Source organism: Dendrobates tinctorius, unplaced genomic scaffold (assembly GCF_039654945.1).
Source record: "Dendrobates tinctorius isolate UK_male_01 unplaced genomic scaffold, ASM3965494v1 ptg000075l, whole genome shotgun sequence".
Taxonomy (NCBI): Eukaryota; Metazoa; Chordata; class Amphibia; order Anura; family Dendrobatidae; genus Dendrobates; species Dendrobates tinctorius.
Genome location: NW_027361743.1, coordinates 3,478,818 through 3,503,783, shown reverse-complemented (window position 1 = coordinate 3,503,783; position 24,966 = coordinate 3,478,818). Strand labels below are relative to the sequence as shown.

Genomic DNA, 24,966 nt, shown 5'->3' with positions numbered 1-24,966 from the left:
ACTATACTATATATACCTTGTATCTGGTGATACTGTACCCTTTTTCAACTTGTTATTTTATTGGATAATCCATACTGAACCTGTGAGCGTCTGTGTATGCCTCATGAAATATATATGGAGATATACTGTTATCCATAGACTGTATAGAGCTGTACGCTTCGGATACAGTACCATATATCTGCTGGTATTTTTGGTCCATTTTCAAAAACGTGAGGAAGTATGGTGGAGGAGGACCCGGCGTGGGCATGGAGGGCCACCTGGTACTGATGGTGTTGGTGGTGGTGCATCTTCTGGTAGTGCCAAAAACACAATAGCAGCTAAGGCAGGAGGTGTTGAGCCAGCATCATGGTGTAGCTCTGGAATGCCTGTAAGGCTCACTTTTCTGGGAGTAGGTAGACTGCTTTTAAAGCCTGAGTATCAGGAACTGTTTGTGGCTTACATTGCTGAAACAGCCTCCAGCTCTATCGCCTCCTCTTATGAAGTTTACTGTCATTTTTTACTGCAGAGTATTTTTGCAAATTTGTCATTTTGTGTTTTCTTGTTGTGATGAGCTGTCTTACACCACGAGCCCATACTAGGAGGCGCCTGTGTGTATCCTGTTCATTTAGACACTGTTCACATGTTCAGGTTTTAAATACATTAGATAGGGACTGCTCCGTGAAGGGTTACCGTGACGTGGTGAAGCGGCTTGGTATACATTTTTTGCAAAAAACGTATTGACTAAATACCCTGTATTTGTTATCCAGCACTTGTTGATTACTGTCATTTTTTACTGCAGAGTATTTTTGCAAATTTGTCATTTTGTGTTTTCTTGTTGTGTTTCAGTCAGAGGGTGGTGTGAGCACTGTCCGACCGACTTGTTCACATTTATTCATGTCACATATGTTGTTAATCCTTTTCTGGGAGTAGGTAGACTGCTTTTAAAGCCGGAGTATCAGGAACTGTTTGTGGCTTACATTGCTGAAACAGCATCTAGCTCTATCGCCTACTCTTATGAAGTTGTAAAAAATGCAAGCACTGAGTCGGAACTGCAGGCTTCTGGTCAGGAGCAACCCCTTTCCTTGTGTCATGCTGGCGCCACCAATACCGGCGTCGCCTTTCTCACCAGGTCCCGCTGCTGCTCTCAGGGTCCCTCCTCAGATCCCTGCTTACAGCTCTGGCCGACGCGCTCCACCTCCAGCCTCCCGTCCTGCAGCCCGGGGGATTCGGCACGTGGGGTCCTCTTCCTGCTCGTGCTTCAGGTATGCGCCTTAGGCCACAGGTGCGTGCCCTTCCCTGCTCTTAACCCCTTCTGTACCACCCCTGTGCAGCGAGCACCAATCTAGCTCCTGCACAGGGTATATCAGGCGGCTTCTCCCTCATTGAGGTGCCTGATTATTGTGTGACTTTCATTACGGTACTCTGGCCCCGTCTGGTCACACCTGTCTCCAGTCGCTCCTGACTCCGGTCCCCTCTAACTCCAGTCACTCCTGACTCCTGTCGCTCCTGACTCCGGTCACCTCCTGACTCCGGTCACCTCCTGACTCCGGTCACCTCCTGACTCCGGTCACCTCTGACTCCGGTCACCTCTGATTCCTGTCGCTCCTGACTCCGGTCACCTCCTGACTCCTGTTGCTCCTGACTTCGGTCACCTCCTGACTCCGGTCACCTCCTGACTCCGGTCACCTCTGACTGCTGTCGCTACTGACTCCGGTCACCTCCTGACTCCGGTCGCTACTGACTCCGGTTACCTCCTGACTCCGGTCACTCCTGACTCCGGTCACTCCTGACCCTCTGCCTTGCCTGTCTCTTCCGTTCTTGAGCCACCCCTCTTGGTACCAGCTGTCACAGTATTCGACTCCTTCGGGCTTGCTCCTAACGGTCCCTGTATAGGGGTAGGCACCACCTGGCCAGCTCGCCCCAGGGATCCCGGTACCGTGACCCAGAGGGTCCACTCTTGCTACCCATAACAGTATAATCAGGCCATGGACCCCGCTGGTGCCTCGGCGGCCATTCAAAAGGAACTACTCTTTTTGCGGGAGAACCAGACCCGGATTATGACTTTTATGAAGTCCATGGACACTCGGTTATCCGCCATTCAAACCTCCGATCCAGGGAGCGCCCCTCTGCTGGCGGGACTCCAGCAGGAGCTCGCACAGCAGCGTGATACTCAGTCCCATATCCTTAATTACATGGCATCTGTTGATAACCGCTTGCAGTCTCTGCAGTCGTCCGCAGCGGCCTCTGCCCCGTCCCGCGACCCTGCACCTCACCAACCGCCACGTTTGGGGAAGCCTCCTAGATATGACGGGGGTCCAAAATTATGCCGGGGGTTTCTTAACCAGTGCCGCCTACATTTTGAGCTGCTGCCCCAGCAATACCCGTCTGATAGGGCTAAGGTGGCATTTATCGTGTCCCATCTCGAGGGGGAGGCCTTGGCATGGGTGATCCCCCTGTGGGAGCAGGATGATCCGGTGGCATCCCGCCTACACGACTTCTTGGACACTTTCTGCCAGGTCTTTGACGAGCCCGGGCGTTTGGCCTCCACCACGGAGTCCCTTTTCAACCTCCGACAGGGAACTCTTACCGTGGGACAGTACGCTATCCGCTTCCGGACCCTGGCCTCAGAGCTGGGGTGGAATAATGAGGCGTTGGTAGGAGCCTTTTGGTGGGGGCTTTCGGGGAAGATCAAGGACCTTATATCCCTGGCTACTCATATTGACTTGCGGTTCCAGGAACGCTCCCGCGAGACTGTCAGTGAGAGAGGCCCGTCTAGATTCAACCCTGCCTCCAGCCCTCGCTCGTTCAAACCGACCAGTAGTTCTGCCCCGGAGCCCATGCAGGTGGATCGCGTAAAGTTATCGGAGCTGCGGCGCAGGGAGAGGTTAGAGCAAGGGTTATGCCTCTATTGTGGTGGAACCACTTCCTGCGTTTCTGTCCTGAGAGGCCGGGAAACTCCTCCACCTAGGCCAGGTAAGAGAGGCCTTCATAGGTGACTCTGTTCCCTCTCTACCCCTTACTATCTCAGCTTTAATTCTCATAGGTCGGGAGCGTAGATCTGTGGAGGCGTATGTGGACTCAGGTGCGGCGGGCAACTTCATTCGGATGGAAGAGGTGGACAAGTTTCGAATTCCTGTCGTCACCTTTGAAGAACCGCGTGTGATCACCTCGGTGGATGGCAAGCCATTACCTGTTCCTGTCACCACGGATACTCTCGAGCTGGAAATGCAGATCGGAGCTCTCCACCAGGAGAGAATTGCTTTTTATGTTTTGCCTAATTTGTCTCACGCTCTGCTCCTTGGCCTGCCCTGGCTCAGGTCGCACGAGCCAGTCCTTGCTTGGCGCTCCGGGGGAAGTCCTTCTCTGGGGTCATTCTTGCCAAGAATGTTGTCTGCTGCCTGTTACTCGTTCCAGTCTGCACCAAGTGCCCGCGGATCTTCCCGGGCTTCCCGTGGCCTACCATTCATTTGCGGATGTCTTCAACAAGAAGGAAGCTGAGACCCTTCCTCCGTATCGGGCCTACGATTGCCCAATCGAGCTAGTTCCTGGAGCTACTCCTCCCAGGGGAAGAATATACCTGTTGTCGCCTGCAGAGACCTCAGCCATGACGGAGTACATCCAGGAAAATTTAGCCAGGGGCTTTATCCAGAAGTCATCTTCTCCAGCAGGAGCCGGGTTTTTCTTTGTTCGTAAGAAGGATGGGTCCCTTCGACCTTGCATTGACTACCGAGGCTTAAATAACATCACGGTCAAGAATAGGTATCCTTTACCACTTATCCCCGAACTGTTTGACCGCCTGCGTGGTGCCCGGATCTTTACCAAACTGGATCTACGGGGGGCCTACAATTTGGTCCGAATACGTGCCGGAGATGAGTGGAAGACCGCCTTTAACATACGAGATGGCCATTATGAATATTTGGTCTTGCCCTTTGGTCTTTGTAACGCCCCAGCGGCCTTCCAAGAATTTGTTAACGACGTCTTCCGGGACCTTCTCTACTCGTGCCTCGGGGTGTACTTAGATGGTATCCTCATCTTTTCACCAGACCTTTCCTCTCACAGGAGGAGTGTTCGCCTGGTCTTGCAAGGTCTGCGGGAGAATCAACTTTATGCCAAGTTGGAAAAATGCCTTTTCAAGCAGACCTCCCTACCCTTCTTGGGGTATATCAACACGGACTCGGGGTTGCGAATGGACCAAGACAAATTGTCCGTGGTACTCAAATGGCCACGACCTGTCGGAGTGAAGGCCATTCAACGATTCTTGGGCTTCGCGAATTACTATAGGCAATTCGGCCCGCACTTCTCTGCTTTAACCAAGCCTATTGTTACCCTTACCTGGAAGGGAGCAAGGCCAAACATCTGGTCCACGGAAGCTGAAGATGCATTCCTTGCCTTGAAGCAGGCCTTTGCCACGGCTCCGGTTTTGCATGGCCAGAGGTCGGCAAGCCCTTCGTCTTGGAGGTAGATGCATCTTCTACTGGGGCTGAGGTGATTCTTTCCCAAAAGACGTCCACTGGGCGCTTAGCTCCGTGTGGGTTCTTCTCCAAGTCATTTTCACCCGCAGAATGTAACTACACGACTGGGGATTGAGAGTTGCTGGCCATAAAGATGGCACTAGAGGAGTGGCGTTATCTCCTGGAAGGGGCAGTCCATCCCTTCACCATATTCACCGACCACAAAAACTTGGCCTACCTCCAGTCGGCTCAAAGACTTAACTCCAGACAAGCCAGGTGGTCATTGTTTTTCTCTCGCTTCGACCTTGAGCTCCACTTCCGACCCGTTGACAAAAATACCAAGGCAGATGCTCTCTCCCGGTCCCCGCAGTCACCCAAAGTGGAAGAGGCTCCGTCGCATGTTATCGATCCTGCCCGAGTTATCACGGTAGCTCCCGTGAATCTTCATTCCGTGCCACCAGGTAAGACCCTCGTCCAGCAAGACAAAAGGGCAGAAGTACTAGGCTGGGGCCTCTCTTCCAAGATCACTGGACATGTTGGCATCAAGAGGACCCTTGCGTTGGTTTCCCGTTATTACTTGTGGCCTTCTCTATGCCAAGATGTGTCAGACTTCGTGGCCTCCTGCTCAATTTGTGCCAGGAACAAGGTACCTAGAAGCTTGTCCCCCAGTCTCCTTCAGCCGTTGCCTGTTCCCGAAGCTCCTTGGTAACACATCGCCATGGATTTTGTTACCGACTTACCCCGCTCTTCCGGATGCACGACGATCCTGCTGGTAGTCGAACGGTTTTCCAAAATGACCCATTTTGTCCCATTACCCGGCTTGCCCACGGCCTCCGAATTGGCTAAAGTCTTCATTCAACAGGTTTTCAGACTACACAGGCTTCCTCAGCGAATCGTGTCTGACCGCGGGGTACAGTTTACCTCCCGCTTCTGGAGAGCACTATGTAAACTCTTGGGCATATCCCTGGATTTCTCTTCTGCTTATCATCCGCAGACCAACGGGCAAGTCGAACGGGTCTGTCAAGTCTTGACCTCCTACCTGCGGAACTTCTCTAACGCCCACCACGGCAACTGGGTCGATCTTCTTCCATGGGCAGAGTTCGCCCATAACAATCACTCCAATGAATCCACCACCAAGTCTCCGTTTTCTGTGGTCTCCGGGCAGAATCCAGGTGTGCCTCTTCCAGTATCTTCATCCTCCGGCATACCCGCCGCCAATGCCCTCTCCCAAGAGTTTTCCCAGGTCTGGAGGAAGACCAAAGAGGCTCTTGTACAAGCCACGGCCCGGATGAAGAGACATGCCGACAAGAGAAGGAGGGATCTCCCGCCATACCATCCAGGTGACAAAGTCTGGCTGTCAACCAAGCACATCCTCTTGAAAATCCCTTCTTATTAGCTGGGTCCCTGGTACATCGGCCCCTTCGAGATTCTGGGACGCATCAACAATACAGCCTATAGATTGAGGCTGCCTGCTTCGCTCCGGGTCCATAACGCCTTCCATGTCTCGCTCCTGAAACCGGTCATCCTCAATCAGTTCTGTCCTGCGCCTCCCGTTGTTCCCCAGCCAGTAGGGGCCGATGACGTCTTCTAGGTGAGGGATATTTTGGCCATGAAAAAGGTTAGAGGAAAGACCTTTTTCCTCATCGATTGGAGAGGGTTCGGGCCTGAGGAGAGGTCTTGGGAACAACGAGAGAATGTTGATGCTCCTCGCATCATGGATCGATTCTTGGCCAATCTCAGAAGGAGGGGACATAAAGGGGGGGTACTGTCACACCGGCGCCACCATTACCGGCGTTGCCTGTCTCACCGGGTCCCACTGCTGCTCCCAGGGTCCCTCCTCAGATCCCTGCTTACCGCTCTTGCCGCCGCGCACCACCTCCAGCAACACTCCTGACTCCGGTCACTCCTGACCTTCTGCCTTGCCTGTCTCTTCCGTTCTTGAGCTGCCACTCTTGGTACCAGCTGTAACGGTATTCGACTCCTTCGGGCCTGATCCTAACGGTCCCTGTATAGGGGTCGGCACCACGTGGCCAGCTCGCCCCAGGGATCCCGGTACTGTGACCCAGATGGTCCACTCTTGCTACCCATAACACTTTGTGTCCTTCACCCACACCAAAGGTGAAGGATGTGGAAGCACACACCTCAGATTACTCCATGGAGCTCTTTTTACTTACCATGCCTGGGTTAATTAACCCCTTTACCCCCAAGGGTGGTTTGCACGTTCATGACCGGGCCAATTTTTACAATTCTGACCACTGTCCCTTTATGAGGTAATAACTCTGAAACGCTTCCATGGATCCCGGTGATTCTGACATATTGTACTTCTTTGGCTGGAATTGAGATCGGACACCATGTCGCATTTGTAAAGCCCCTGATATACCAAAACAGTGGAAACCCCCCACAAATGACACCATTTTGGAAACTAGACCCCCCAAGGAACTTATCTAGATGTTTGGTGAGAACTTTGAACCCCCAAGGGCTTCACAGAAGTTTATAACGTACAGCCATACAATTATAAAATCATATTTTTTCCACAAAAATAATCTTTCCACCCTCAATTCTTACTTTCCCAAGGGTAACAGGACCCTAAAAGTTATTGTGCAATTTGTCCTGAGTACGCTGATACCCCATATGTGGGGGTAAACCACTATTTGGGCGCATGGCAGAGCTCGGAAGGGAAGCAGCGCCATTTGACTTTTTTGGCTGGAATTGAGATCGGACACCATGTCGCGTTTGGAAAGCCCCTGATGTACCTAAACAGTGGAATCCCCCCACAACTGACCCCATTTTGGAAACTAGACCACCTAAGGAACTTATGTAGATGTGTGGTGAGCACTTTGAACTCCCCCAGTGCTTCACAGAAGGTTATAACGCCCGGGCGTGAAAATAAAAAAATTGTATTTTTTCCACAAACATGATCATTTAGTCCCCATTTTTTTATTTTCCCAAGGTTACCAGGAGAAAATGGACCCCAAAAGTTGTTGTCCAATTTGTCCTGAGTACACTGATACCCCATATGTGGCAGAAAACTACTGTATGGGCACACGTCGGGACTCGGAAGGGAAGTAGTGACGTTTTGGAATGCAGACTTTGATGGAATGGTCTGCGGGTGTTATGTTGCCTTTGGAGAGCCCCTGATGTACCTAAACAGTAGAATCCCCCCTCAAATGACACCATTTTGGAAACTAGACCCCCTAAGGAACTTATCTAGATGTGTGGTGAGCACTTTGAACCGAAGTTTCACAGAAGTTTATAACGCCCGGGCGTGAAAATAAAAAAATCATTTTTTTCCCACAAAAATTATATTTTTGCCCCCAATTTTTTATTTTCCTAAGGGCAACAGGAGAAATAGGACCCCAAAAGTTGTTTTTCAATTTGTCCTGAGTATGCTGATACCCGATATGTGGGGGTAAAACACTGCTTGGGCGCATGGCAGAGCTTGGAAGGGAAAGAGCACCATTTGACTTTTTCAAAGCAGAATTGGCTGGAATTGAGATCAGACGCCGTGTTGCATTTGGAGAGCACCTGATGTGCCCAAACAGTGGAAACCACCCAATTCTAACTCCAACCCTAACCCCAACACACCCCTAACCCTAATCTCAACCCTAGCCCTAACCCTAGCGGAAAAATGGAAATAAATACATTTTTTAAATTTTATTATTTTTCCCTAACTAAGGGGGTGATAACGGGGGGTTTGATTTACTATTTATGGCGGTTTTTATTTTTGGCAGCTGTCACGCTAAAAGACGCTTTTAATTGTAAAAATAGTTTTTGCATCACCACATATTGAGAGCTATAATTTTTCCGTATTATGACCCACTGAGACATGTGAGGTCTTATTTTTTGTGGAACGAGTTGACATTTTTATTGGTACCATGTTCGGGCACGTCACATTTTTTGATCGCTTTTTATTCCGATTTTTGGGACGCAGAATGAACGAAAACTAGCATTTCATGAATTTCTTTTGGGTGGTGCGTTTACACCGTTCCGCATGCGGTAAAATTGATAAAGCAGTTTTATTCTTCGGGTCAGTACGGTTACAGTGATACCTCATTTATATAATTTTTTTATGTTTTGGCGCTTTTATGCAATAAAAACAATTTTATATAAAAAATAATTATTTTTGCATCGCTTTATTCTGCGAGCTATAACTTTTTTACTTTTTCTCTGATGATGCTGTGTGGTTGCTCGTTTTTTGCGGGACAAGATGACATTTTCAGCAGTACCATGGATATTTATATGCGTCTTTTTGATCGCGCATTATTGCACTTTTTGTTCGGCAGAATGATAATAAATCATTATTTTTTGCTTCATTTTTTATTTTTATTTTTAAGGGGTTCGCTAAAGGGCTTAACTAATGGGACAGTTTTATAGGGCAGGTCGTTATGGACGTGGCGATACCAAATATGTGTACTTTTATTGTTTGTTTTTTTTGCTTCCAAAAAATTAATTTATTAGGGAATATTTTTTTTTTAATTTATTTAGCGATTTTTTAAAATTATTTTTACACTTTTTTTTTTTTTAACTTTATTAGGTTGTCCCAGGGGGGACATCACTGTCCGGTGACAGATCACTGATCTGTCACATCACAGATCACTGTGACAGATCAGCAATCTGTCACAGGCAGTGTGCAGGTTTCCTCCTTGCCTGCGCTTTGCAGGCACTGAGAAGCCAGCTCCCTGAAGGCCCCCGAAGGTCCCCGTCGCCATCTTGAATCCGGGGACCTGCAGGGAAAGAGCCCCCAGCAGCAGAGCTGCACATTGCGCTGCTGTGGGGGGCTCAGGGAAGCACGGAGGGAGCCCCCTCCCTGCCGATGCTTCCCTTTAACCCCTGGTACACCGCTATCGTGTTTGATCACGGTGTGCAAGGGGTTAACATGTCGGAGGCGGTTCGTGACTGCCCCTGACACATAGTGCCGGGTGTCAGCTGTGAAAATCAGCTGACACCCGGCTGCGATCAGCGGTGCTCACCACGTGGGCGCCGCTGATCGCGCTAGACGTACTATCCCGTCCATGGGCATAGGGGTCCGGGTCCCATGGAAAGGATAGTATGTCTGATGTCAGAAAGGGGTTAAAAATAGGGCCCATCATGTACTGGAGCAATGTAAATGGGGCAGATCAGACACTGGAGCAGCATCTAAGGGGCATATTATACACTGGAGCATTACAAATGGGGCCCATTATATATGGAGCATTATTGGAGCCCATCATACACTGGAGCATCATCCATGAATCCATGAGGCCCATCATGTACTGGAGCAATGTAAATGGGCCAGATCAGACATTGGAGCAGCATCTAAGGGGCACATTATACACTGGAGCATTACAAATGTGGCCCATTATATATGGAGCATTATTAGGGCTCATGATACACTGGAGCATCATCCATGAGGCCCATCATGTACTGGAGCAATGTAAATGGGGCAGATCAGACACTGGAGCAGCATCTAAGGGGCCCATTATACACTGGAGCATTACAAATGTGGCCCATTATATATGGAGCATTATTAGGGCCCATGATACACTGGAGCATCATCCATGAGGCCCATCATGTACTGGAGCAATGTAAATGGGGCAGATCAGACACTGGAGCAGCATCTAAGGGGCACATTATACACTGGAGCATTACAAATGTGGCCCATTATATATGGAGCATTATTAGGGCCCATGATACACTGGAGCATCATCCATGAGGCCCATCTTGTACTGGAGCTTTGTAAATGGGGCAGATCAGACACTGGAGGCGCATCTAAGGGGCACATTATACACTGGAGCATTACAAATGGGGCCCATTATATATGGAGCATTATGTGGAGCTCATCAGATACTGTATGGAACATTATATCTGACTAATTATTTGGTATGGAGAAATATATGGGGCTCATTATTCTGTATGGCGCACAATGTGGTGGCCATAATACTGTATGGAGTAATATACTGTCCTGTTTTTGAGCTATTGTACAATTTAAAATAGATCAGTCATGTAAGCAGTGAAGTATGTGTCATTGTACTATACCTATATTTCTGTGCCGTATCGGAGCATCATGAGTAGTGTTGAGCAATCCGATACTGCAAATATCGGGTATCGGCCGATATTCACTGTATCGGAATTCCGATACCGAGTACCGGTATTTTTTCAATATTGGAATCGGAAGTTTCCATAATGCAATGAGCCACTGTTGTGGCTCTGATTGGCTGCCAAAATGACGTCATCATGATGCGCTGTCAGTTCGGGCCTTCCGGGGGGGTCTGTGACGACTGCCCGGGGGTCTGTACCGGCCTGCCGGGGGTCTGTGCCGGCCTGCCAGGGGTCTGTGCCGACTGCCCGGGGGTCTGTATGGACTGCCGGGGGTCTGTACTGGCCTACCGGGGGGCTGTGCCGGCCTGCCAGTGGTCTGCGCCGACTGTCCGGGGGTCTGTGCAGGCTGCAGGGGTCTGTGCATGCATCGTCCGATAGGACTACAAGTCCCATCGGGCGATGACTGCTACCATGACGGTGATTGACACATTAGCCAATGATGGGACAGTAGTAGTCTCATCATCTGGCTAATGTGTTGAATGTAAGAAAAAAAAATACATACTACATGCATACTACATGCTACATACATACTACATACATACTACATGCTACATACATACTACATACATGCTACATACATGCAACATACATACTACATACATGCTACATACATACTACATACATGCTACATACATGCAACATACATACTACATACATGCTACATGCTACATACATACTACATATATACTACATGCATGCAATATACATAAATACAACATGCATGCAACATACATGCGTGTTGAATGTAAAAAAAAAATACATACTACATACTACACACATACTACATACATGCTACATACATGCAACATACATACTACATACATGCTACATGCTACATACATACTACATATATACTACATGCATGCAACATACATAAATACAACATGCATGCAACATACATACATGCGTGTTGAATGTAAAAAAAAATACATACTACATACTACACACATAATACATACATGCAACATACATACTACATACATGCTACATGCTACATACATACTACATATATACTACATGCATGCAACATACATACATGCTACATATATACCACATGCATGCAACATGCATACTACATATATACTACATGCATGCAACATACATACATACTACATATATACCAGATGCATGCAACATGCATACTACATATATACCACATATATACTACATGCATGTAACATACATATATACTACATATGTACTACATGCAACATGCATACTACATATATACTACATGCAACATGCATACTACATATATACTACATGCATGCAACATACATACATACTACATATATACCACATGCATGCAACATGCATACTACATATATACTACATGCATGCAACATACAACATATATACTACATGCATGCAACATGCATACTACATATATACCACATATACTGTATACTACATGCATGCAACATACATATATACTACATATTTACTACATGCAACATACATACTACATATATGCCACATGCATGCAACATGCATACTACATGCATGCAACATACATACATACTACATATATACTACATGCATGCAACGTCGTCCACGCAAGATCGTCATGGGACACTCGTGCACTTCTGCAGATCAGGGGTAAGTATATTGGTGGTTTGTTATTTTAATATTTATTCCACAGATGACAATGGCTTCGGGGAACAAAGTGACAAGTGATGGTGAGTATGTACTCTATGTTATATGTACTGTATGTCTATATGTATGTATTGTATAAATGTATTGTATGTAGTATATATGTATGTTGCATGCATGTAGTATATATGTAGTATGCATGTGGTATATATGTAGTATATGTGTAGTATGCATGTTGCATGCATGTGGTATATATGTAATATATATGTATGTTGCATGCATGTAGTATATATGTGGAATATATGTAGTATGCATGTTGCATGCTTGTAGTATATATGTTGTATATGTATGTTGCATGCATGTGGTATATATGTAGTATGCATGTAGTATATATGTGGTATATATGTAGTATGTTGCATGCATGTAGTATATATGTAGTATATATGTATGTTGCATGCATGTAGTATATATGTGGTATATATGTAGTATGCATGTTGCATGCATGTAGTATATATGTGGTATATATGTAGTATGCATGTTGCATGCATGTAGTATATATGTATGTTGTATATATGTAGTATGCATGTAGTATGTATGTAGTATGTATGTTGCATGCATGTAGTATATATGTAGTATGTATGTTGCATGTAGTATATGTGTAGTATATATGTATGTTGCATGCATGTAGTATATATGTAGTATATATGTATTATGTATGTTGCATGTAGTATATATGTTGTATATATGTATGTTGCATGCATGTGGTATATATGTAGTATGCAGTAGTATATATGTGGTATATATGTAGTATGCATGCTGCATGCATGTGGTATATATGTAGTATGTATGTATGTTGCATGCAAGTAGTATATATGTGGTATATATGTAGTATATATGTGGTATATATGTAGTATGCATGTTGCATGCATGTGGTATATATGTAGTATGTATGTAGTATATATGTGGTATATATGTAGTATGCATGTTGCATGCATGTGGTATATATGTAGCATGTATGTATGTTGCATGCATGTAGTATATATGTGGTATATATGTAGTATATATGTGGTATATATGTAGTATGCATGTTGCATGCATGTGGTATATATGTAGTATGTATGTATGTTGCATGCATGTAGTATATATGTAGTATGCATGTAGTATATATGTGGTATATATGTAGTATGCATGTTGCATGCATGTGGTATATATGTAGTATGTATGTAGTATATATGTGGTATATATGTAGTATGCATGTTGCATGCATGTGGTATATATGTAGTATGTATGTAGTATATATGTGGTATATATGTAGTATGCATGTTGCATGCATGTGGTATATATGTAGCATGTATGTATGTTGCATGCATGTAGTATATATGTGGTATATATGTAGTATATATGTGGTATATATGTAGTATGCATGTTGCATGCATGTGGTATATATGTAGTATGTATGTTGCATGCATGTAGTATATATGTAGTATGCATGTAGTATATATGTGGTATATATGTTGTATGCATGTTGCATGCATGTGGTATATATGTAGTATGTATGTAGTATATATGTGGTATATATGTAGTATGCATGTTGCATGCATGTGGTATATATGTAGTATGTATGTATGTTGCATGCATGTAGTATATATGTAGTATGCATGTAGTATATATGTGGTATATATGTAGTATGTATGTTGCATGCATGTAGTATATATGTATGTTGCATGCATGTAGTATATATGTAGTTTGCATGTTGCATGCATGTAGTATATATGTTGTATGTATGTAGTATGTATGTAGCATGTAGCATGTATGTAGTATGTATGTTGCATGTATGTAGCATGTATGTAGTATGTATGTAGTATGTATGTAGCATGTAATATGCATGTAGTATGTATTTTTTTTTTACATTCAACACATTAGCCAGATGATGAGACTACTACTGTCCCATCATTGGCTAATGTGTCAATCACCGTCATGGTAGCAGTCATCGCCCCATGGGACTTGTAGTCCCATCGGACGATGCCTGCACAGACCCCCGCAGCCTGCACAGACCCTCGGACAGTCGGTACAGACCCCCGGAAGGTCCGTACACACCCCGGAGAGGCTGTACAAGGACTGAAAACGTTTTTTCTTATTCCGATACCGGAAGTCCCATAGACTTGAATGGGACTTCCGGTATCGGAATCGGCGACACCCGATACTTTTTTTGTATCGGGCCGATACCATCCGATCTGATATTTTAGGGTATCGGATGGTATCGCTCAACACTAATCATGAGTTGTGGCATGTGTTAAAGGGGCGCACTGACACTCTTTGGCCCAGGGCACACAAAAGCCTGGAGCCAGCCCTACCCCCCCACAACTTTAGCCAAATAACCCCCAGTTTTCAGTGCCTAACTATTATTAGGAAGTAAATTAAGGTTGACAAGCTTCAGTAATAAGAATTGATGTTTTTGGCATTGGAATGGGCACTGTAGGTGTGTTTCCTGTCCGCCACTCCCTGCTGACTTTGCTTCCCCATTTACTTGCATTGGGTTTCGTGTTTCAGTCGGCTTCCGACTTTTCCCTGTAATCGGCCGATTTCGTTCGACCCGACTTTTGCGAAAGTCGGGTTTCATGAAACCCGACTCAACCCCAAAAAAGGCAAAGTCGCTCATCTCTAGACCCTACAAAAGTCAAAGTCGCTCATCTCTAATATTAACCCCTTCATGATGTTTATCAGGTACTGAAAAACTGGAAAAAATTCCAAATGCGGTGGAATGGCAAAAGTGTGCAACTCCATAGATTTTTAGGTGGTCTTTTTTACCATGTTCATTCATTAAATGCTAAAACTGACCTTCCATTATGATTCCCCAGGTCATTATTAGTTCATAGATACCAAACATGTCTAGGTTCTTTTTTATTTCTCCATTTTTCGTGATATTGGGCTGACATTTTTACTAATACCATTTTGGTGTAGATACAATCTTTTGATCACCCATGCATTTTATTGCATTGTAGTGGCGACAAAAAAAAATGTAATTCTGATGTTTTGAATTTTTTTCTCATTATGTCGTTTGGCGATCGGGTTAATTTTTTTTATATTAATAGATCGAGCAAGTCTGAAACCAAATATCTGTATGTTTGATTTTTTTTTGTTTTACTTTGATTGAATGGGGCAAAAGGGGGGTGATTTGAGCTTTTATATTTTTCACATTTTTTAAAAACATTCTTTTTTTTACTTTTGGCATGCTTCAATAGTCACCTTGGGAGACTAGAAGCTGCCATAATCTGATTGGCTCTGCTGTAAACAGGCAATGATCAATTCGCCTGTATGTAGCGCCTACCACCAGTAAGCTGTTTGTTCATTGGGCAGGACAGTGGGTAGGGTCTTCATCTCTGCCATGGCCTCGCGGCTGCCTCTTGTGTATGTATCTTCATACTGTTTAAAATTCCACACCGGCGCTGTCCTAGCTGCAGGCGGCGCTTACACTGATCGATCTGGTCACAGGCTTCAGTAAAATGGCGCTGGTGTTGGAGCATGCGCACATTGAACTCCCAGCAGGCTTCAGAAAAATGGTGCTGTGGCGGCCCACACGCAAATTGAAATCTCAGTTCAGTGATGAACTGCCATTAGTGTCCACATGTGTGGCAATGGTGTAGCAAGAAATGAGAATTGTGTTTTATTTATTTAAATCAATTACTGGTGGCCATAATTGCATATGGTGTACCATGGGGGGTGCATTATATTGTGTGGAGGCCCATGGGGGGTGCATTATATTGTGTGGAGGTCCATGGGGGGTGCATTATATTGTATAGAGGACTATTGGGGGTGCATTATATTGTGTGGGGGACCATGGGGGGGTGCATTATATTGTATGGAGGACTATGGGGGGTGCATTATAATGTATGGAGGACTATGGGGGGTGCATTATATTGTGTGGAGGTCCATGGGGGGTGCATTATATTGTATGGAGGACTATGGGGGGTGCATTATATTGTGTGGGGGACCATGGGGGGGTGCATTATATTGTGTGGAGGTCCATGGGGGGTGCATTATGTTGTATGGAGGACTATGGGGGGTGCATTATAATGTATGGAGGACTATGGGGGGTGCATTATATTGTATGGAGGACTATGGGGGGTGCATTATATTGTGTGGCAGACCATGAGGATTGAACATTATGCATTATATTGTATGGAGTTCCATGGAGGGTGCATTGTATTGTATGGAGGACCATGGGGGGTGCATCATATTGTATGGAGGACCATGGGGGGTGCATTTTATTGTGTGGCAGACCATGAGGATTGAACATTATGCATTATATTGTATGGAGTTCCATGGAGGTTGCATTGTATTGTATGGAGGACCATGGGGGTGCATTATATTGTATGGAGGACTATGGGGGTGCATTATATTGTGTGGAGGACCATGGGGGTGCGTTATATTGTGTGGCAGACCATGGGGAGTGAACGTTATGCATTATATTGTATGGAGTTCCATGGAGGGTGCATTGTATTGTATGGAGGACCATGGGGGGTGCATCATATTGTATGGAGAACCATGGGGGTGCATTATATTGTATGGAGGACTATGGGGGGTGCATTATATTGTGTGAAGGACCATGGGGGGTGCGTTATATTGTGTTGGAGACCATGAGGAGTGAACTATACTGTATTTAGGACCATGGGGAGTGCATTATATTCTTTGGAGGACCATGGGGGGTGCAATATACTATATGGAGGATTATGGGTGGGCTTATTATACTATATGGAGGACTATTGAGGGCACATTATACTATGTGGAAGGTTATGTGGGGCCATTATACTGTATGCAAGCAGTTATACAGTGTGAAGGTTAGGTTTGTGTGGGGCCCATCAAACTGTGTGGAGAGCTGTGTAGGGCCCATTATACAATATGGGGCTATCATACTTTATTTAGGTCAATTATACTTCATGGAGGGCTTTCTCTGGGTCCCCATACTTTCCCTTGGGAGTTGAGGTGAGGTACAGTAGGGTCATTAAAATGTGCATATAGAGGCTAATGTAGAAGACTTCTCCATAGGGGTATTATACTGTGTTTGGGGGGGGCACTTTTGTTGGCATGACACTTCATGGGGGCAATGAAAGGGAAATCTAGGACTTCAGCAGGAGGAAAATTACTACATAAAGATTGGAAAGTTGTGAGATATGCTTTTCTGTGACCCTGACTATTTTTTTTTTTGGTGTGTGTGTGGGGGGTAGGCAATTAGAACTTCTGCTATGGGGCCCCATGATGTCTATGTACGCTCCTGCATGTGCCTCTGACTTCCAGTCAGTCAGAACTTGTGGTCACAAGATGCGATTGCAGGATTGGAGACGTACCGGGGAGACCTGAAGATGGCTCGTTTAATAGCATCACTCCAGCACTGAAAGAAAAAAAGAAAACCGCTGGTGTGGTGCTTTACATTTTTCCTCTTTGAAGATAGGTGTACCATATATATGAGATAGATAGATAGATAGATAGATAGATAGATAGATAGATAGATAGATAGAAAAAACAGACAGCAGCACAAACTTGAGCAGATTTTGGGTGCAATAGTCCTGAATAATGCGGTTGTCCAACGCAAAAATATAAATAGAAAAACAAACAGGCAGCGCTCCAGTTAAAGGGAAAATTGTGTACTTTAATCCAGCACCAAGTGGTGCAACGTTTCGACCTCACAGCACGGTCTTTGTCAAGCACAGTGTTACCATAGAATAGTGCACTTTTTATACATATCTCTTCAATTTACCAATATACAAAAATTAGCATATATTGAATATAAATCATAATCAAAGTGTATGAAAATTACATTGCAGTAAATATGAGAACCATCACAGTGTTTACATATATAAGGTGCATGCTAGAGTGCAAAAAATTATATCCAACCGCACCTACAATCATTGATACAGCTAGATTAACAATGATTAAAAGGTGTAAAACACCTGTGTGATTTATAAAATGCATAAATATTATAAATCAGCTGGAACACTCAGACCCAGACATCATGTTGTAGTTCCACCATAACAGCGTTTTCAGCGCACAACTGAGCAGGTCAGTAATCAGATACTCCCGATTGGCCACTCGACAGTGATGTCAGCGATGATATCAACGCACATGCTCACTAGGCATTTCCACGCCCTGCTCCACCATTACAAGCGCTGGCAACTCTGCCCACACAGTATTTCATAAGAAAAAACTGCATTTGTACACAAAAGAGATAAATCTCAATACTTAAATGGAGTGGAGCACTTGTAGTGATTATATAAAGTGATGAACTGGACACCCAAAACATTCAGACCAATGGCTGTGCATAAGCCACAAGCACTACGCCACATGCCCCCTAGAGGACAGAGATGGAGTACCAGCACACAGCCAGCAATCACAGAGGGGATTAACCCCCTGCGTCACTACGATGCACTATAGGCTAAATGCACCTGCCAGCAAACATTGACCATATAAACTGGGTGCCAGATGGCACTAGCAAAATTCAGGCCTTAGGATAAATTTATCTCATATACTTTAAACAATATACGAGTACAAAAGGAACATACAACAATCACTGGGAAGAGTTTCTATCCAGGGATTCAACTTTTAAAAATAAAAAAGGAACACTAAGGCCTGTTTCACACATCTGTTTTTTGGCGTCCGCCAAAGTGTGAAAAAACGGATCTGTTTCCATTTTGCCACAAACGGATGCTAACGGATCCGTTTTTTGGACGGATCCGCTTTAGCCACTAATGCAAGTCTATGGGGAAAAAAAACGGATCCGCCAAAAAAAAGGCGGATCCGTTTTTTTTTGCAAAACGGCGGATTTTGACGGACGTCTAAAAACGGATGTGTGATCCAGGCCTTAGTCATTATTAAAAAAAAAAAATAAATAATGAACCAAAATTGGCTCAAATAAATACAAATAGACTCATATCAGAGTACAATACAAGAAGAGAGATCTATATGGGTTTATACAGAAAAATACAGATAGATAGATAGATAGATAGATAGATAGATAGATAGATAGATAGATACAGTATGTGGCACCCTGCAAATTCAGGTGTCACAAATGTCTGTGAGCTCTGTTGGTGTGAGAGGCCAGCTCTTCAGTCATTTTTACACATGCACATGTAATTAGTGTAAAGGCTATTATGAAATCTGGTGGGTAGCAGCCCTTATAGAAGAACTGCTAAGCCCAGGATAAGCAGACCTGTTCCCCTGGGATTGAGTGGTGCTGTAGATGAAGGAGGCCAGCCAGTGCTTTTGCTGTGGTCTCTGTCCAGACTCCAGTGAAATCTGTGCACATGGTGGGATATGGTGTCTTGTGCAGTTTAAGAACTGACCAAATGACAGACGACGTCGGTATGGGATCACAGGAGAGATGTTTGATACGAACCTTAATTGTCAGTGGTGGGAAGAGGGTGTTAGGCGTCGGGTTCCTACAGCGGCTCAGCAGGAATCCAGAGCCTCACGTTGTCTGGCTGTTGCTGCCACCTTTGGGTCAGCAATAGCAACGCAGGCTGCTCTGCAGCAAGCCATTCCAGAGGCTAAGTCCCTCTATAGCTCTACTGAGCATGCTCACGAGACAATCTCCCATTGGAGATTGGGAGTCACGTGCTCAGGTCCTTCTCCTGATCTCAATGGTCCATCTCAGAGATCTGGAAGGTCCCGCACGACTATAAAAGGTCCGCATGGCCGCTCGGCCATGCGTTAGTATAGACTCTTCCTGCTTGATGTGTGAATGGTGATGGATTTATGATTCTGGTGACTGACTCATTATGATTCCCCTCCCTCTGATATTACGCATGTGGATAGGGAACTAGAGAAAGAGTCAGCGCTAGTGTTGAGCATTCCGATACCGCAAGTATCGGGTATCGGGCGATACTTGCTGTATCGGAATTCCGATACCGACTTCCGATATTTTTTCAATATCGGAAGTCGGCATCGGAATCGGAAGTTGAAGTTCAAAGTTGATTGACAGCCGAAATGACGTCATCATGATGCGCGGTGTGTGCACATCATGATGCGCCATCATTTCGGGCCTTCCGGGGGTCTCTGCCTGCCTGCCGGGGGGCTGTGTGGACTGCCCGGGGTCTGTACCGGCCTGCCGGGGGGCTGTGTGGACTGCCCGGGGTCTGTACCGGCCTGCCGGTGGTCTGTGCACCCTGTGGGGGTCTGTACCGGCCTGCCAGGGGGCTGTGCCGGCCTGCCGGTGGTCTGTGCACCCTGTGGGGGTCTGTACCGGCCTGCCGGGGGGCTGTGCCAGCCTGCCGGTGGTCTGTGCACCCTCTGGGGGTCTGTACCGGCCTGCCGGGGGGCTGTGCTGATGTCCGGGGGTCTGTGCAAGCATCGTCCGATGGGACTATAAGTCCCATCTGGCGATGCCTGCTACTATGACAGTGATTGACACATTAGCCAATGATGGGACAGTAGTAGTCCCATCATCCGGCTAATGTGTTAAATGTTAAAAAAAAAAAAAATACTACATACATACAACATACATACTACATGCATGCTACATACATACTACATGCTACATACATACTACATATATACTACATGCATGCTACATACATACTACATGCTACATACATACAACATACATACTACATGCATGCTACATACATACTACATGCTACATACATACTACATATATACTACATGCATGCTACATACATACTACATGCTACATACATACCACATACATACAACATACATACTACATGCATGCTACATACATACTACATGCTACATACATACTACATATATACTACATGCATGCTACATACATACTACATGCTACATACATACCACATATATACTACATACATACTACATGCATGCTACATACATACTACATGCTACATACATACTACATATATACTACATGCATGCTACATACATACTACATGCTACATACATACTACATATATACTACATACATACTACATACATGCTACATACATACTGCATGCTACATACATACTACATACATACTACATACATACTACATACATACCACATATATACTACATACATACTACATGCATGCTACATACATACCACATACAAACTACATACATACTACATACATGCTACATACATAACACATATATACTACATGCATGCTACATACATACTACATGCTACATACATACTACATATATACTACATACATACTACATGCTACATACATACTACATACTACATACATACCACATACATACTACATGCTACATGCTACATACATACTACATATATACTACATGCATGCTACATACATACTGCATGCTACATGCATGCTACATACATACTACATACATACTACATGCTACATACATACCACATATATACTACATACATACTACATACAATACATTCATACAATACATACATAGACATACAGTACATATAACATAGAGTAACATACTTACCAATACTTGTCACATTGTTCCCCGAAGCCATTGTCTTTTACGGAATAAATATTAACATAACAAACCACAAAAATACTCACCCACGATCCGAAGCAGTCCACGAGTGTGTCCCACGACGATCTTGGGTAGAGAACTGCAGCATCAGCTGATGCTGCCGTTCTCTACGGGCTGCAGGAATCCAATGACGGAAGGTACCTTCCGTCATTGGATTCCTGCAGCCCGTAGAGAACGGCAGCATCAGCTGATGCTGCAGTTCTCTACCCAAGATCGTCGTGGGACACACTCGTGGACTGCTTCGGATCGTGGGTGAGTATTTTTGTGGTTTGTTATGTTAATCCATAATGACCTTCCGTCATTGGATTCCTGCAGCCCGTAGAGAACGGCAGCATCAGCTGATGCTGCAGTTCTCTACCCAAGATCGTCGTGGGACACACTCGTGGACTGCTTCGGATCGTGGGTGAGTATTTTTGTGGTTTGTTATGTTAATATTTATTCCGTAAAAGACAATGGCTTCGGGGAACAATGTGACAAGTATTGGTAAGTATGTTACTCTATGTTATATGTACTGTATGTCTATGTATGTATTGTATGAATGTATTGTATGTAGTATGTATGTAGTATATATGTGGTATGTATGTAGCATGTAGTATGTATGTAGTATGTATGTAGCATGCATGTAGCATGCAGTATGTATGTAGCATGCATGTAGTATATATGTAGTATGTATGTAGCATGTAGCATGTAGTATGTATGTGGTATGTATGTAGCATGTAGTATGTATGTAGCATGCATGTAGTATGTATGTAGTATGTATGTAGTATGTATGTAGCATGTAGTATGTATGTAGTATATATGTAGTATGTATGTAGCATGTAGTATGTATGTAGCATGCATGTAGTATGTATGTAGCATGCATGTAGTATATATGTAGTATGTATGTAGCATGTAGTATGTATGTAGTATGTATGTGGTATGTATGTAGCATGCAGTATGTATGTAGCATGCATGTAGTATATATGTAGTATGTATGTAGCATATATGTAGTATGTATGTAGCATGTAGTATGTATGTAGCATGCAGTATGTATGTAGCATGCATGTAGTATATATGTAGCATATATGTAGTATGTATGTAGCATGTAGTACATATGTAGTATGCATGTTGCATGCATGTAGTATATATGTAGTATGTATGTTGCATGTAGTATATATGTAGTATGCATGTTGCATGCATGTAGTATATATGTAGTATGTATGTTGCATGTAGTATATATGTAGTATGAATGTAGCATGTATGTAGTATGTAGTATGAATGTAGCATGTATGTAGTATGCATGTTGTATGTATGTAGCATGTATGTAGCATGTAATTTTTTTTTTATTTTTTTTTTTTACATTCAACACATTAGCCGGATGATGGGACTACTACTGTCCCATCATTGGCTAATGTGTCAATCACTGTCATGGTAGCAGGCATCGCCTGATGGGACTTGTAGTCCCATCGGACGATGCCTGCACAGACCCCCGAAGCCTGCACAGACCACCGGCAGGCCGGCACAGCCCCCCGGAGCCTGCACAGCCCCCCGGCAGGCCGGCACAGCCCCCCGGCAGGCCGGCACAGCCCACCGGAGCCTGCACAGACCACCGGCAGGCCGGCACAGCCCCCCGGCAGGCCGGCACAGCCCACCGGAGCCTGCACAGACCACCGGCAGGCCGGCACAGCCCCCCGGCAGGCCGGCACAGACCACCGGAGCCTGCACAGACCCCCTGGCAGGCCGGCACAGCCCCACGAAAGGCCCGTACAGACCCCAGAGAGGCTGTACAAGGCAAAAACAGGGTTTTTCTTATTCCGATACCGGAAGTCCCATAGACTTGAATGGGACTTCCGGTATCGGAATCGGCGATACCGATACTTTTTTTTAAGATCGGCCGATCCATTCCGATCCGATACTTTGAAGTATCGGACGGTATCGCTCAACTCTAGTCAGCGCCAGTCAGTGGCAAGCCATAGGCCACTGTGCACACCGCACCTCTACACTAGCGTCCGGTGGTGCCACGTCTCACAAAGCACTATCGCCTAGCGGCCGTGTCTGTTGCTGCGCTGCAGTCTGCAGCTCTGTTTGGCGTATGCAGTAGCGACGCCGCACGCACGGTAGGTCTAGACAGACGCTGACCCTCTGCCTTGGGCTCAGCTCCTGTAACTATATACTGGGCGTGCACTTATCTGAGACCTGTGACGCTAACAGGCTCAGCCCTTTTGTGTTTATTACACTTAAGCATCTCCGTGACTAAACAGAGTACACTCAGCGCACATCGGGTGACGTTTAACCCGTGTGCGCCATATAGCGCGTCTGCCATTGTCTAGCAGCGGATTTAACACCTACTGCACGGTGGACCCCGAGCGGCGAACGCACTTTATTATTTATTTATTTAGTGTGTTCGCCGTTCCTAACAGAGGGCTGAGGTACTTTCCTGTAAGCCTGAGGTGCAGTGGATGCTAAGGTCCAGGTTGAGGGGAAAGGTTTTCCTGCACAGATAGTGCTATATAAAGGGGGAATGAGACGAGCCGCTACATTGCTGTAAAAGAGCCGGGGTCATCACACCATGAGGGGCTGTTGGCTCAGTGTGCTGAATAACTGTAGAGAGATGTAATCATCATCATCAGCTGCTCCAGTAAAAACGAGTTTTTATTCCTGTTGCACCTGAGATGGGGAAATTGCTTATTGAGATCGGCTGATCATGCATCTCTTCCACAACTTTCTTCTTTTATTCTGATGAAGACTGCCTGACGGCCGTAACAGTTAGCCGTCATTGTGCCACGGCTCGGTGTAGGCCGACCCATTCAGATAGATAGATTTTCCTATAATGGTAACCACAATAGTAGACTTTGGTGTTTTCATGTCAGTTCGTTCTCTATAATCCCCTTTAATAAATCTCTATTTGTGACTACGTTTATATATGTTTTATTAGAATAAATGTTCGTGTCTTTTAACCGGCAGATTTTCATTTTTCAGAGAGTGTGGATTATGGGCCAGTGTTTATCCAAGAGCCAGAAAATGTTATTTTCCCCATGGATTCTGGAGAGAAGAAAGTGGCCCTTAATTGTGAGGCGAGAGGAGCCCCTGCTCCGAGTTATAGGTACATCCGATAAAAGTTCCATTTGTTGAAGTCATTCATTTATTCTTCATTTCTTCCTTCATGGCCACTTGTGCCTTCAGATAGCATTTCCATTGCCTCCTCTATTCACACCATGTTTGCATTATTTACCAGCCACTTCCATATTACCCGGTATGTACTATTGACACCATTATGTGTTTCTGTTATGTTACCTTCACAAATAAATGTAGGAAAGTGAAGTTCCATGCATGTTATTATATTTTGGATCCATATTGGAGAGGATCACCCTGTTAAAATCATGCCTGTTTTAGCAAGTACAGGT

General features: G+C 45.0%; 1 protein-coding gene across 2 annotated transcripts in view; it reads left to right on the top strand.

The window, feature by feature from the left end:
* CNTN5 (contactin 5) overlaps positions 1-24,966 on the top strand; it is a 2,193,251-nt gene that overhangs the window by 1,323,661 nt on the left and 844,624 nt on the right. For both annotated transcript variants that reach the window (XM_073582945.1, XM_073582944.1), the window contains one exon: positions 24,542-24,665. In XM_073582945.1, coding sequence (XP_073439046.1) covers positions 24,542-24,665 — 124 coding nt within the window. The remainder of the gene's footprint in view (positions 1-24,541; positions 24,666-24,966) is intronic.